Consider the following 14762-nt stretch of genomic DNA (forward strand, 5'->3'; position numbering starts at 1 on the left):
CCATAGCCTAATGTTAGCCATACCAATAAAATTTTGATGAGGAGTTCACAAATAAAGGAACAGGGTATGTTTGCTTCCATGCTAAGGTCCAGGGGTCAGCAAACTTTTGCAGCAGGGGGCCAGTCCACCGTCCCTCAGACCTTGTGGGGGGCTGGACCATATTTTGAAGAAGAAAAAATGAATGAATTCCTATGCCCCACAAAGAACCCAGAGATGCATTTTAAATAAAAGGGCACATTCTACTCATGTAAAAATACACTGATTCCCAGACCGTCCATGGGCTGGATTTAGAAGGCGATTGGGCCAGATCCGGCCCCTGGGCCTTAGTTTGCCTACCCATGCTATAGTCATTTAGTGCTGCTAAGAAACTGCTTTCTTTTGTTGCTTAACACATTTACATTTCTTTATTCATTTATTATATCCAGCATTTCACCATTTGTTTCCAAAGTGGCTTGCAGCAATATAAAATACATATTGAAAATGTAAAACATGTATTAAACTCCAAAACTGTAAATCTCAATGATTTAAACTCTAACAAGGAAAAAATGAAAACATCTGAGAAGCATTCAGGGTGCAAAGGCTTAGTTTTATCTTATTCTACACTGCTCTGATAGCTTTTGGCTGTGAATAGGTTTATAAATCTGCAAATATATATAAATACTTCCCCTCAATAAACTTAAATGGAAGTTTTAGTTATAGCATAACATAGTACGAATTCTCCATGGCCAAGGTTCTTCTGCATGTGCATTACGGCCATTGCTGCCCTCTGAACATTGACCAGGTAGTGTGGAAAGGTAACCAACATATATTTATCCCCCTCCCACCCCCAAAAAAGGAAACTTGCAAAGGTCATTGGGTGTGCTGAAGCTAACTTTCCTGACGACCCTTGGGAAATTAGGCTGGGGGCTGTATACAGCCTTTGGGCTACAGGTTCTCCACCACAATTCTATTCTATTTATGAAATGTTCCATTCAGCAAAGGTTCCTTCCAATGCTAATTGCTTCCTGCTTGCAATTCTTCTCTTTTATTGCTTACTGCTGTGTGCAGCAGTGGCATTACTAATGGAAAACATTGCTTATTGTTCCTTATTGTTATAGTTTCTGTTCTAAGTTTTGATGGTTGAATTATTTTATTGTTTGAGTTGTGTGGGACCACCCAGGCGACCTCATTAATTGGACACTCAGTAATGGTCCAAAAGAAATATATACCTCCACAAGAAGGGAAATTGTCCTTAAAAGGCAACTAAGAGATACTATTGAAGTGGTAATTAACAGGCAGTCCTGCTGCCACTAAAGGACATGCCATTAAAGGGCAGAAATTAAAGGGCTGTACCTGCAAAGAAAATATGTAATTAATAGAATCCCTAACATGTCTCAATAGCACTTGACATATGCATACTAGCCCCAAAATTCCATTAAATTTTCTTTTTAACATGGGCCACAAAACAGATCTAGAACAAGTTGTGGGAAAACACTGGAGTATAATTATTTAGAATCATAGAACTGTAGAGTTGGAACCGACCCCAAGGGTCATCTAGTCCAACGCGCTGGAATGCAGGAATCTCAGTTAAAGCATCCATGACAGATGGCCATCCAAACATATTTACAATGTCATCTAGATGCAGCATAAAAGTAATATTTAAAAAGATGGTAACATCAAATAAAAGAGAATTTCCTTCAAGCAGATATGTATTTAATGGTAATCAGTGGCAATCAAAATTATTTTTCCTTAAGAACCATTCATATTACAGTAGATTGATGATTCAGCATGTTAAAACACAGAGATTTCTAGTAATATTTTAACTACAGTGAAATGGCCAAAGTGTTATACTCATTATTCAATAACCAGTTTTAGGGCTCACAAAAGTCAACAACTGGACTATTGAAAGGGCAAAATCCTTCTCACCGGAAATGTCAATGAAAAAGAATTATGCCTCAGAATACTATTCACTTTACATATTAGAAAAGCAACACTTTGCTTGCCTTTGGGGAATTTTCAGATTATGGTCATGATCCACAGAATCTCCTTGGGTTTAATTAGAACATATGAACATATGAAGAGAAATGAACAAAACCATATTCACTTAAATGTTGTTTACTTTTGGGAATGGTATAATTTCACTGTATTAACTGATTTCCCTATATAATAATGTCAAAGAAGCAAATATTTTGACTTCTGAGAAAGGGTCAAATCCAGATAGAGATCCAAGTCCCTGCTATAATTGTTGCAACACAAATAACAACTACAACTGTATTGTGTGAGACCAGTATGTCTCTACCATTCCCTAAATATCCCAATGCATTTTTTTGCATCAGTATTAATGGGATAGCAGCAAGACAGAGTAAGAATACAAACAGTGGTGGCTCTATTTCTTCTTTCACCTCTTCCCTGTCCTACAAAACAACCCAACATTTTGAATCTTTAACAGTCAGGAGAGGTTGTTGGTTTGTTTTTGAGGGTGGGTTGGGTGGGGGAGAGAAGGGAAGTAACCTTCCCAAACAATTGTGAAGACTTATAGGGGGCTGTCAATTCTGGAATGCTTTATTATTGAATTATATGGCGAATAATACATACCATGGGATAAAACTAAGAAGTGGACAGAGAAGTCCTTTGTCAATTCATATTTGTTTATCTAAGCAAGGGATGGGATACCTCAGGCATGGGGACACCAAATACAGCCCTCTAAGGCTCTCTGTTTGGCCCTTGGCATTCTTAGAAAGCCACGATTTCCCTCACCAGCCACACTCTGTGACTGACTCAAGTGCTTTATCGAGTCATTCTAAGTCCTCTGTTTTAAGTTTCCGACCACCAGTGTGCCTCAACTACACTACAAAAATAAAGAGGACAACTCTTATCATGTTAAACTAGTGTTAATGTTTATCATTAATCTTTTTTCACCACCCCGCACCCCACCCCCACCCCACAAGTTCTTTGTTAAGACCATTTGAGAGATTTAGAATGACTGGCCAATTCACAGTTTCTTCTGGGCTTTTAGGCAACTCTGTATAATGTGTTTTTGATAGCCTCTGAGATAGCTAAGGAAAAGTCCATATATTTATAGACCCAGTATTTCAAATATACCGTTTCATTCTGTGTCATATTATATCAAACTGTGGTGAAGTGTTGCTATTTATTTTAGTAATCAGCTTCCAGTCTCTCAGCCCAGAAGCAAATGGATCTCAATCACATACAAAAAAGAATTGCTACGATATGGCAATGGTTTAATTATAACATGGTATATCAATGTTTATTGAGACAAGGAACATTATGGTTGAAAGCGATTTTTTAAAGCTATTTTTTTCACCACTTTTTTGTCTGAAGTTTTTCTCTAACCTTTCACAAATTTATTTTAGCTAATGCTTAACAGAAGGTCTAATACTGAAATCTAATTTAAGGGCAATTATGAAATCTTTGCAATGTGCTTCGATGTTAAACCAGCCTTTTTGTTCTCAAAATATCCATAACATAATTTGTCATGGCAAGACCTTTTACTAAACAGATTCAATTTTTAAAGCCTTCATGGATTATTTTGTTGCCAATTATGCAAGAGAGTCAAAATATTGGTATCTATGAGGGCAGTAAGCTTTAATGAGTAGGTGAAAAACCTTTAGCAGATTAACCAGTAAAGAGCAAAAGTAAGAACACAATAGTTCAAATTTTCTTTTGTTCTGGTGCATTATTATATCAATGAATAAAAATATATTTTTAAAATAACATATACAGTGGTACCTTGGGTTAAGTACTTAATTTGTTCTGGAGATCTGTTCTTAACCTGAAGCACCACTTTAGCTAATGGGGCCTCTTGCTGCTGCCGCGCCACTGGAGCACATTTGTGTTCTCATCCTGAAGCAAAGTTCTTAACCCGAGGTACTATTTCTGGTTACTCTGTAACCTGAAGCGTATATAACCTGAAGTGTATGTAACCCAAGGTACCACTGTATACATTTTCCTTCTAATAATTCTGGTTAATAAACTTGTATCCCAGTAACACTGTCAAGATTAAGGATAGGCACCAACTCTAGAATATTTATATCATTTAATGACAAGAAATTCATCATCTGGCATCACATGACATTGCAAGTCGTGATGATTATATTTATTGAAAGTAGTTATATGCCCCTGTTCAGAGTCCCCACAGAATGGTTTACCTAAGATTGTTGCAACAGTATCACGTCGTCCCCCCCCCCAAAAAAAAAATCACCATAAAATTGAAATATGACTGTTTACTTGGAAGTTGCAACTTATTTTTCCCCTCCTCTCTGCAGGGTAAGAAGTTCCTATGGTGGCAGTTAGAAGAGAGAGGGACCACCACTGGGAGCTGAGTGGTGGCAGTTTATCAGCTTGTTCTCCTTTCCCATCAGGGCAAGATGGCAGACTGTATTATACATGCCACAACTCGAACTATCTATGATTCCATTCGATAACCAAGTATTCTTCCAGCACAGGAGGCTAATCTCTGATTCCCAATGTCTGAACCAGTCAAGCCCAGCAATTCTTGCCAGTTTTGTTCTTCAGATTACTAGGGTTTACTGCTTTCCCAAGGCTTTTCCTTGCTGATTCTTCTGGACATACGTAGCTTTATTTTGATAGGATGCTTTCCTCAATCAAAATAATTATAGTTTACCCAAAGAGAGGAAAATGATATACTATTACATTGTCCTCAAGCATTTATTTACTTCAAGGACAAAACTGATTATCCCAATACCTTTCATACTGTTGGGAACTTGTCATTTGAAGCAAGTGATGCATATCAGGGCAAAAGAATTTCTAAGCTCACATATACACTGAACTGTTGGTGACTAACCAAGAAAAAGATTTTGGGAGTCATGACCGATAAACACCATTAAAACTTTTAACCCAATCTGTGCCAGAAATAAAAGAAACTCCATATCAGGAATTACTTGTTCCTCTATTTCTATTAACATTTGTAACCCACATTTCTCTCTTACTAAATGGAGCAAATGACAAACCACGCAAAACAATAATCCAGTCAATTAAAACACAATCAATTCAGCAAAACAACACACTAAGGCAAAAAATAATAATGGTACATTCAAGAGGCTCTCTTAAAAAATGGCAAGTTCAAAAAGGAGTAGGTTGTCCTTATGTGTAAAGGGATTGAAAATAAGATGGCTAATATTACCAAAGACTTTACACATATCTAAAGTGTGGCCCTGTTTGGAATATGGAGTGCAATTCTGATTGCCTAATCTAAAAGGCAGGGAGCTAGAAAAACTGGAGAAAACCAACACAAATTTGATTTAACATCAGGTGGCTTTCAGTGTTAAACACAATAAATCATTAACAATAATCACTATAAAAACAACCAGTTTTTATGAATAAAAAATACAATTGTACCTACCTGAGGCGTCATTTTCCATCCCCCATGAAAAGCCACTAATCTGTTGACTTTTCATGGCAGGAATGGGAAAAGTAACACTAGACATCAAAATCCTGCAATAAAATTGGTTTACAGGAGAGGCAAATAAAAGTAATTCTTTACATAGCACAAAAGAAAGAAACAGCTGGCACCAAAGATGGTGACACTCACCAGCATGGCTTGCTTTAAAACAGGAGTGGCTAATCCTCTTTTTGGCACCAGGACTGCAGTCACCCAGGGGCCCCACCACGTGGGGCCACATACCAGTGGTGGATGTGGTCAGAACACACTGCCATGTACACATGTGTGCACACACACAGAGAAAATAGTTTATCCAATGACTGTGGTCGGGGAAACATACATCCCCTTTAGTATGCCCACCACAGTTCTGTGTGTACTTTAAATCAAGTTTTTTGGTGGCGCTGTGGTTTAAACCACAGAGCCTAGGGCTTGCCAATCAGAAGATCGGCGGTTCGAATCCCTGCGACGGGGTGAGCTCCCATTGCTTGGTCCCTGCTCCTGTTAACCTAGCAGTTTGAAAGCATGTCAAAGTGCAAGTAGATAAATAGGTACTGCTCTGGCGGGAAGGTAAACAGCGTTTCCGTGCACTGCTCTGCTTCGCCAGAAGCGGCTCAGTCATGCTGGCCACATGACCCGGAAGCCGTACGCCGGCTCCCTCGGCAAATAAAGCGAGATGAGCACCGCAACCCTAGAGTCGTCCGTGAGTGGACTTAACGGGCAGGGATCCTTTAACCTTTTTACTGAAATCAGAGTAGTCTGGGAGGGCCAGAAAAATGTGCTTGCAACAATAGTTACCCTTGCTTTACAAGGTGATGAGACAAATTCATGGAAGCTAAATGAAACCTCCCCATTAAGAGGCAATATCACCACTGGCAAGCAGTTGCCAGAGAGGCAACCATAGGGTAGTGCTCACCTTCATATGCAGCTTGCAGACTTCCTCGAGGCATCCTGTTGGAAGCAGGATGTTTAACAAAATCTGGACTGTTCCAGCAGGACTATTTTATGTTCTTAATTACAAATTAAAACATGCTAACCCCATTTTAAGAATAGTTTCTACCAGTGAGCTGGCAGCTTTTTTTTAAACCCAACTGATCTCTGTGACCTTGTGAATCTGGAATCAATCTGTAAACTCAAGCTACAGATACCTAATGTTCAAGGGAAGCACAGAACAACTGATATCAAAACGCACCAAATTTTAATGCTGACCTGTCTGAGGACACTGTGAACACACAACTAGGGCCAAGTTTATTTAAATAATAGTGTTTTAAATACATCCACAGAACACATGCCTATTTTCTAAGTACATAAATATGACTGTTCCGTTTTTAAACAGGCAGTATTTTTCATCAGTCCTTGCAATTCTGAAATTATTTAAACACTGTGTATTTGATTGGCAATACTGTCAAATCTTTTGTTCCGATGTAAGTATGGGTCTTGTACTATTTTAACAATACACCTTTTTCCTTAACAAAAGGTGAGGAGAGAACAGGAAATTATAGTTTTGGAACTGGAATAGAAAGCAGTACACCCAGTTGAAATGACATAATCAACCATAACTGTATTAAAAAAAAACGAAGTTGCTTTTAAAAAGAAACCTACAAATATATGACAAACTCTCATTGCAATATGGGAGCTCCATTAATCGAGCTCTACTATAAACGATAATTATGCCATTAATCTCATCATAGTTTAAAGCAGCTTATCATCACACTGTTCTAGGCTGTTTTTTATCTTAGGTTCTGTCAGATTTGTGTGATTCTGAAGTAAAATTTCAGTTGAACTAAATCAGAAATGGCTTTGATTATCGCTCTTGGAACCGCTCTCACTCACTTAAAGCACAGGGCACACATCTGACTAGCTTCAGTTTTCACATCCCTTGCTCTTGTGAACTCCAAGATGGCATGAGCACTTATCTGAAGGCTTATCAACCAGTTCTTTGCTGTTGGTCAGGTATAAGTCCAGAGTAGTAGAGTCCCTTGCCGCTTTCTTTACCTTCTAAGAGATTAAATTGTCAGCAAGACTAGGCAAGAATTAATTGGACATTGTTCTGTTCCAGATGATGATCCATGTAGAACAAGGGTTCTAGTGAAACAGGAGGTTCACAGCAATCACAGTCAAGTGACAAAGAGAAGGAACGAGCAAGGAAAATCCATACAGAGCATGCCCATGCTTTGATAAGCTAAATCCAACAGAGGTAAAGTAAGGCATGACATTCAAGAGGCTCAACTCCTGACAAAAGTTTTGAATCTTGCTTCAGTACCAGCCTGATTGATTGATTGATTGATTGATTGATTGATTCAATCAACCAACCAACCCTAGTGGGGAGAAGCCTCTTTAGCTCAAGGGGCCTTACTTCTGAAGAATGCTAGATTGCAACTTCTGGGATGGACATATAAGAGTTGGAGAATGGCAAGACAACTTCATATACCTACATCCTGTATCAAAATTTCTGGGGCAGTGAGGAATCCATGGGACATCTTTGACAGTGATTCCCTCTGATTCTCTGACTCTTCCTTCAAATCCATGGCCTTCTTGCCCCAGGGGGCATAGGGGAGAGGAGTCTGATTGTGGGATCTTTAAAAATGTTCCATTCTCAGCAGTTAGACTTCAGGCAGATATTAGGCTGCTTGAAATAGCCCTAGAGTTATTCAGGAAAGGATCAGCTGTGCTTTCTAGCTGGCTGAACAGTCTGTAGTATGCTGTTTTGCTTTCCTTCAGTTGCTACTCAGATTCTTTCAATGGTGTTTCCATACTGGCATATATATTCTTAACATATAATGCAATTCCTCATCCTTTTATGTTGGATATATTCCTTTTGAACAAGGTATACCTTTCAAGTGCTGACTTTCAATCATGAGACTCAAGGTCTCACTGATACCTATCAGATCATACTTTTCTTTCTGCGTTAGGACTGCAAGTTGTCGTGCTTGTTTCCTACACTTTTGACTGCCAGTTCTGAAACTGCCAAGGCTGTTTATTCACATAGATAGGGATAGCAAAGGTATGGAAAGTCCCCATTCCCTTCCTAACAAAGTGCAATAACAAGATAAAAGTTTATGTGGGAATAACATTTGTATTGAGTGTGAAACTTCTCTCAATAAGGCCTTTTAAAATGTGAGCTTGCAGATCTGTGGCTCTTGTCCATCTGTTGTGCTCCACTTCCATTCTCTTACAATCAATTTTGACGCTCATGAAATTGCAGCAAAGCAAGAGAAATACAACAAAATCTGAACCAAACAGCACACCCTGCAACAATATTTGCACCAATTACAAGTGTTTGCCCAAGTTTATATTTACTCACTTGCTCTGTTTTTCCATACTTGTGACCCTGAGATTTTCCCATCGTGAATTAAGAAGATTCATTTGTTCTTGTATTTCATTTTCTTCATCTTCTGAAAGCTTCCCAAATGACAGAAGTTGGCTGCCTATTTGCAAAACATCACCAACACGTCCCTGGTGAGCTGTTAATTCCATCATAAAACCCTTCAAAAACAATTTTAACAAAGATTACCACCAGAGAAAGAAAGATGTATTTAGAAATTACAGATTCTATTGAAAATTCTAAACTTTATTCAATAAAATGTTTTGACAACAATTTTAGACTTTTTAATACAAACAAATTTGGCTGTTGCTAGAACACAGTCTTTTGAGCAAGAGCAAAAGGAAGACCAAAGTACCAATTGAATATCAAGCTTTTGGTCTTAATGCGCAAAACAGATAAAAGATCAGCAATTAGCAGATGGTGAAGTGTTTATGTTGGTTTTTCAATCTGTGTTGTTCACACATACCTCGTGGGTGTGAAACTGCTCTTTAACTTCTTCTACATCAGTGGATATATCTCCTTGTGCTTGCAAAGAATCTTCAGTAGACAGAAGCCATGAGAGTACTTCTTCTAATGCAGTTTGGTAGCCTTCCAGATCTACTTCTGTATCCATGGGTGAAGTTGCAAATAATCTCTGTTCATGTGTTTCCAAACGCTGCACAAAAAAGGGAAAAAGGCTTATTGAGCAACATCCAATTAATCTGGGATCAAATAGTTCTTCTAGCCTACTAAATGGAATGCAGTTGTTTTAATTCTACCTAACAGTTTCCCTTTGGCATCAAAATCCTTATGAACATTCTTTGAAATATCACTGAGCAAAGGGACTGGGAGGAAAGCACAGATAAATAAAAAATAAACTATAAGTCATTCTTCATGCACACCCCTGTTATAAGTTCAAGTATATAAATATATCTAATTTTTATGAACTGTGTAGAGCTCACCTCCTTAATTTATTGATCTCAGTATGATGTCCAAGCAATTACATTTTATCTGCATGCAAACAATGCTACCCAGATGCAATAGAAAATATTTTAAATTAAAGTTTACATGCATGCAACAGTGGGCTAAAATAATTCCCTAATACTTATTGAGACTGCAATTTACAGTTTTTGAAAACTGTGTGTGTCAATATACAAGTGTAAGTCTGCAGCAAGGGGATTGTAAAATGAAAGCATCTTCCCTTAGTTTCAGAACTCTGACTGCCTTCCAGAGCCAGCCCACCCATGAGGAAAAGTGTGGTGACCACCTCAGGCAGCAGGATCCACAGGGGCAGAAGAGCCTGATGTTAATCTTTATTGCTTCCTTGTTTCTGATGTAGATATTCACTTCTCCCCTGGTTTGGGGACATGCCATTTTGGAGTTTGCCTTAGGCACCAAAATGTATTGGGCCGGCCTTGCTGTGTACACACAACACACACTGTGGTTTGTTAAGGGTTTCTGGGAATTGTAATGTGAGTGGTAAACTACAGTGCCCCAATTTTTTGAGGGAAAGAATGTACTCTGAAGATATAGTGTGTATATATCAGTCAAACAACTCTCTTTCTTTGATGATATGTGTCAGTTCCTGTTCATAAGGAATGACCCAAGATGTCTGAGGGAAGTAAAACTAACAAAACTTCTCAGCTGGCTTCTGTACATCTGTTGGGGATATAGAATTTCTCACTTCATGAGGCAGGTGGAAAGCCTATTTATTTGTTTACGTCACATACCAGTCTTCCATACAAGTCAATGGGGTAGACAAGATCAGACAATAAGCACAAGAAAGAGAGATTAGGTAGGTATATCTTGAGCGATGGAAGCAGTATGGCTGAGTGTGCACACACTCAGAGGATGACCTCCAAACCATTCTAAATATCTTTGCAGAAGCTTATGAAAAGCTTGGCCTATCACTCAACATCCAAAAACCCAAAGTGCCGCACCAACAAGTACAAAATAGCCCCTCTGCAGCGCCACAAATCCAACTCAATGGTGTAATGTTGGAAAATGTCAATCACTTCTCCTACCTAGGCAGTTATCTTTACACAAGGGCCAACTTTGATGCCGAAATCCAGCATTGCCTGAGCTCTGCGAGTGCGAATTCCTCCCAATTGAAATGCAGGTGTTCAAGGACCGGGACATTCACAGGGAAACCAAAATGCTTGTTTACAAAGCTATTGTACTACCAACCTCACTGTATGCTTGTGAAACATGGACCACTTATAAACACCATCACCAGCTCCTTGAAAGATTCCATCAAGGGTGTCTCCGAAAATTGGGAAGACAGGCGAACTAATATCAGTGTATTGGAAGAAGCAAAGATCACCAGAGTTGAAGCAATGATTCTTCAACATCAACTTCGTTGGACTAGTCATGTTGCACTGATGCCTGATGATCGTATTCCAAAGCAACTACTCTATTCTGAACTTAAAAATGGAAAGCATAATGCTGGTGGTCAACAAAGGAGGTTTAAAGACTGTCTCAAGGCAAATCTAAAAAAATGTAGTATAAACACTGACAACTGAGAAACACTGGCCTGACTTTACCAAAGGTGTCATGGGCTTTGAAGACACCCAAACTCAGGACACAAGGGAGAAACATGCTAGGAGGAAGGCACGCTTAGCAAATCTACACCGTGATCAACTCCTGCCCGGAAACCTATGTCCCCACTGTGGAAGGACATGTGGATCTAGAACTCGCCTCCACAGTCACTTATGGACTCATTGTTAAAACTGTATTTATGGGACAATCTTACTCGGCTACGAGTGATCACCAAAGCAGAAGAAGAAGAAGAAGAAGGGGAAGGAGGAGGAGGTGGTGGTTGTGAAGTTTTCTCTCTTGTTGTAAATAGCCCTAAAGGGAAGACCTACATTGCTCTGGCGTGCAAATGTCACAGCGTGTACCTGCATGAAGCTCACATACCCATAACCAGGGGAGATGCAGAACTTCTCCTATTTCCACCTCCTTGCTAATCAGGACTGTGTAATAAAACAGCCTGTCTTTGATTGTACAGTTTATTATGGTATGAAAAATCTCTGCTGAACAGAATATGTGGTTGCTACATAAGATTATTAAGTGCATTCATTTTTAAACTAATCAATTCAGGGCAGTCTGAAATATTTCCAAGATTACATCCCTCCCACACTAATGTTCATGTTACACACAAAGAAAGGCTAGAGGAAGGGGATTCACGGAAGCTTCCTCTCACAGTCTGTATAGAAAGACCTACTAAAATGTGACTCTAACCAGTCAAATAGAGCCCACTCACCATTCCCCCTCCCCCCTCTCCCCCCTAACCTAATACTGCATGCAACACTAATGTCTTACAATAAATGAAACTGATCTGTAGAAAACACAACTTGAGTTTATTTTTGTAAACTTATAAATCTTTAATAAAAGTATATTTTTTTAAAAAATAGAGTCTCAGAGACTGTGGCCTTGATTCAGTAGGGTGAATAAAGTAGAGGAAAGAAAGCACTAATTTATCCTGATTTGACCAACATGGGGAAAGGGGGTGACACTGCAGGGTGACTAAGAAACACAACAGATAACAGAGAAATGGGGATGTGAGCTATTGTTAGTTTTACATTTCCTATTTTGTTTGAAAACAACTAGATTTGTGGATCTGCCTATTTATCAAGATCAGAATATATCACTGTCAAACTAATCCAAATTATTCAATATTTCTCAGTGAGAGAAATATTAATTTTAACCATCCTGTAACTTTAAAATAACAATTTTACAATTTGTATATGAAGTAAGGGGAACGTTAAAAATAAATAAAAATCCTTTATATTACTGTCCAGACTGGAGGACTCAAAGGGCTTTAAAACTTTAATTCAAAGTAAATACGACTCTAGAATGCCTGTGACTTTCAGAAGCTTAGAAAAATCAGACAAGCTTGGCAGCTGTTTCCATTGATTCACAGAGCCTATAAATAGAAAAGTATAGATTTACCTGCACTGAAAGCTTATCTATTATAGTATTAAATTTAATATTTCTAACCTTCTAGAGTCTCAAAAACCCCTGCACAGAAAACATGCACAATGTGTTTGTGCACTGGTGATGTTGTCTGCAGAATCCATACAGCATCCTCCTGCCTCAGAGCAAGGGAGGCAACCTGTTGCCTTGCACCAGCAATGCTATTTACATGTTCTACTGCAAGATTTACATGTTCTACTGCAAGCTCACAACAGAATATGGGATAATTAGCTAGTCCATAGCTACCAAACCACCTTAATTTAATGTGCATTTTCCAAGAACAGAGAGAGGATGATCTAAAGGACAACGTAGATCCAAAGCCGATTAGTAAATAAAGAGGTCGAATGTAACATGCAACCCTGCAAGAGTGCATCCAGGGTTAATAAATCTGTAATGTTGCAATTCAGTCTTGCCCAAATTGACTTAAATAATCCATGCCATCTGAATCGATTGCAGCTTTATTTTCCAGTGACAAAGATGTACAGTGGTACCTCGGGTTACATACGCTTCAGGTTACTGACTCCGCTAACCCAGAAATAGTGCTTCAGGTTAAGAACTTTGCTTCAGGATGAGAACAGAAATCGTGCTCCAGGGGTGCAGCAGCAGCAGGAGGCCCCATTAGCGAAAGTGGTGCTTCAGGTTAAGAACAGTTTCAGGTTAAGAACGGACCTCCAGAGCGAATTAAGTACTTAACCCGAGGTACCACTGTAAACTAATCCATCTACCATTTGTAATTTACCGTGTTATGAATTCTCAATAAAATATGCAATGAGTAGCATTAAAATGAATCAAATGTATCCAAATGTATAACCCAAGAGGTTTTTGCTTAGAGAACAGGATCAGATTTACAAAGGGTGGAGGATCATCCTCCAATTAATTTTAAGTATTCTTTCAAGCAACATTTATTGATCCTTACATTACCTTTGAAGTGAAGAAGTGAAATGAGTCCAGTAAGAACTTCCTGCTTCTAACCAAATCTCACAGTAAGTCTGATTGACTGAAAGCAACTTTAGGATCCACTGTTAAAGCAAGATCAAAAGGCTGACAGTGAAATAAAACCAATTCAAATAAACCTAAACTGAGTTTAGTGATGACGGATATCAACATTAAGAATAATTTAGATAACATCTTTTAACTTGTTTCGGAAGAACGTTTTAAAAGTAAGGTTCTGTATAACTCCTTATTATTTAATACCTAAATTATGTGCTCTGCCAACACTTTCTGCCACTACTGCAATGAAAAACCATATATTTAAATGTGATGCAAATAACTTGAGTAAAAGAACTGACTTCCCATCATTCAGGGGCTAATATCTCCAGCTGCAGATCTTAGCAGCAGGCATCTCAATCAGAAATAGTTTATGTCCAATTTTAACAAAGGTCTAATAGTAAAGAGAAAATTGCTTAAGGAGTACAAACACAAAGTCACAGACTGTAGCCTGAACATTTTTAGTTCCGGGGAACTATCCATGTCTTTGTTCAGTTGGCCTATTAGGGCTTATCCACACTTCCTCTTGCCCTGCTGCTTCCCATGGGGAAAACCGCTCTTTAGAGCTCAATGAGAGCAAACAGCAATTTGGGTTTTCTCCAGATTGCCACAGATCGCTTTTTTGAAGATGACAAAGAAGACAATGATAATTTTCTTAACATAAATTTCCCACCCCTTTTGCCAGAAATATTCAGTAAAGGGACACAAACATTACTCTCAGATATACTAACTGTCTAGTAAAGACAAGTATGAAACAGAAAACTTTCTTGAAAAGGATGAAATGGTAATAGTATGATAAGTAGCTGTACATGCTGTGGAAGAAAACACAAACTAAAAATCACTTCTTATCCAAATGCATACTCCAAAAGGGAATTGTAAAGTCAGAAAGCTCAACTATTGAAGTGGATGACATCAAACTAAATACGCCAGAGAGGTCTGTATATTCACTAGACCTTTCTGCACTTCAGCAAACCGACTGTGATTAGGCAGGCAGTTATTCTGAAAACTAATAACCCATCTTTTGACTGCAATGCCCCACAAAATCAGCTTGCAGCATAATTTTAAATATATGATAAAATCACAGTGAAATGCAAG

The 14762-nt window shown here is 38.6% G+C and overlaps 1 protein-coding gene and 1 long non-coding RNA gene across 21 annotated transcripts in view; one reads left to right on the top strand and one right to left on the bottom strand.

Moving 5' to 3' along the window:
• The window catches only part of DMD (dystrophin), a 991104-nt gene that overhangs the window by 610537 nt on the left and 365805 nt on the right, over positions 1-14762 (bottom strand). For all 20 annotated transcript variants that reach the window (XM_083734089.1, XM_083734109.1, XM_083734093.1 and 17 more), the window contains 2 exons: positions 9190-9378; positions 8703-8884 (listed from right to left, as the gene is read on the bottom strand). In XM_083734089.1, the coding sequence (XP_083590215.1) occupies positions 8703-8884; positions 9190-9378 (371 nt within the window). The remainder of the gene's footprint in view (positions 1-8702; positions 8885-9189; positions 9379-14762) is intronic.
• LOC310842606 overlaps positions 1-14762 on the top strand; it is a 438867-nt gene that overhangs the window by 256936 nt on the left and 167169 nt on the right. The window lies entirely within an intron of this gene.

Source organism: Podarcis gaigeae, assembly GCF_964106915.1.
Source record: "Podarcis gaigeae genome assembly, chromosome: 4".
In the NCBI taxonomy this organism is placed as follows: Eukaryota; Metazoa; Chordata; class Lepidosauria; order Squamata; family Lacertidae; genus Podarcis; species Podarcis gaigeae.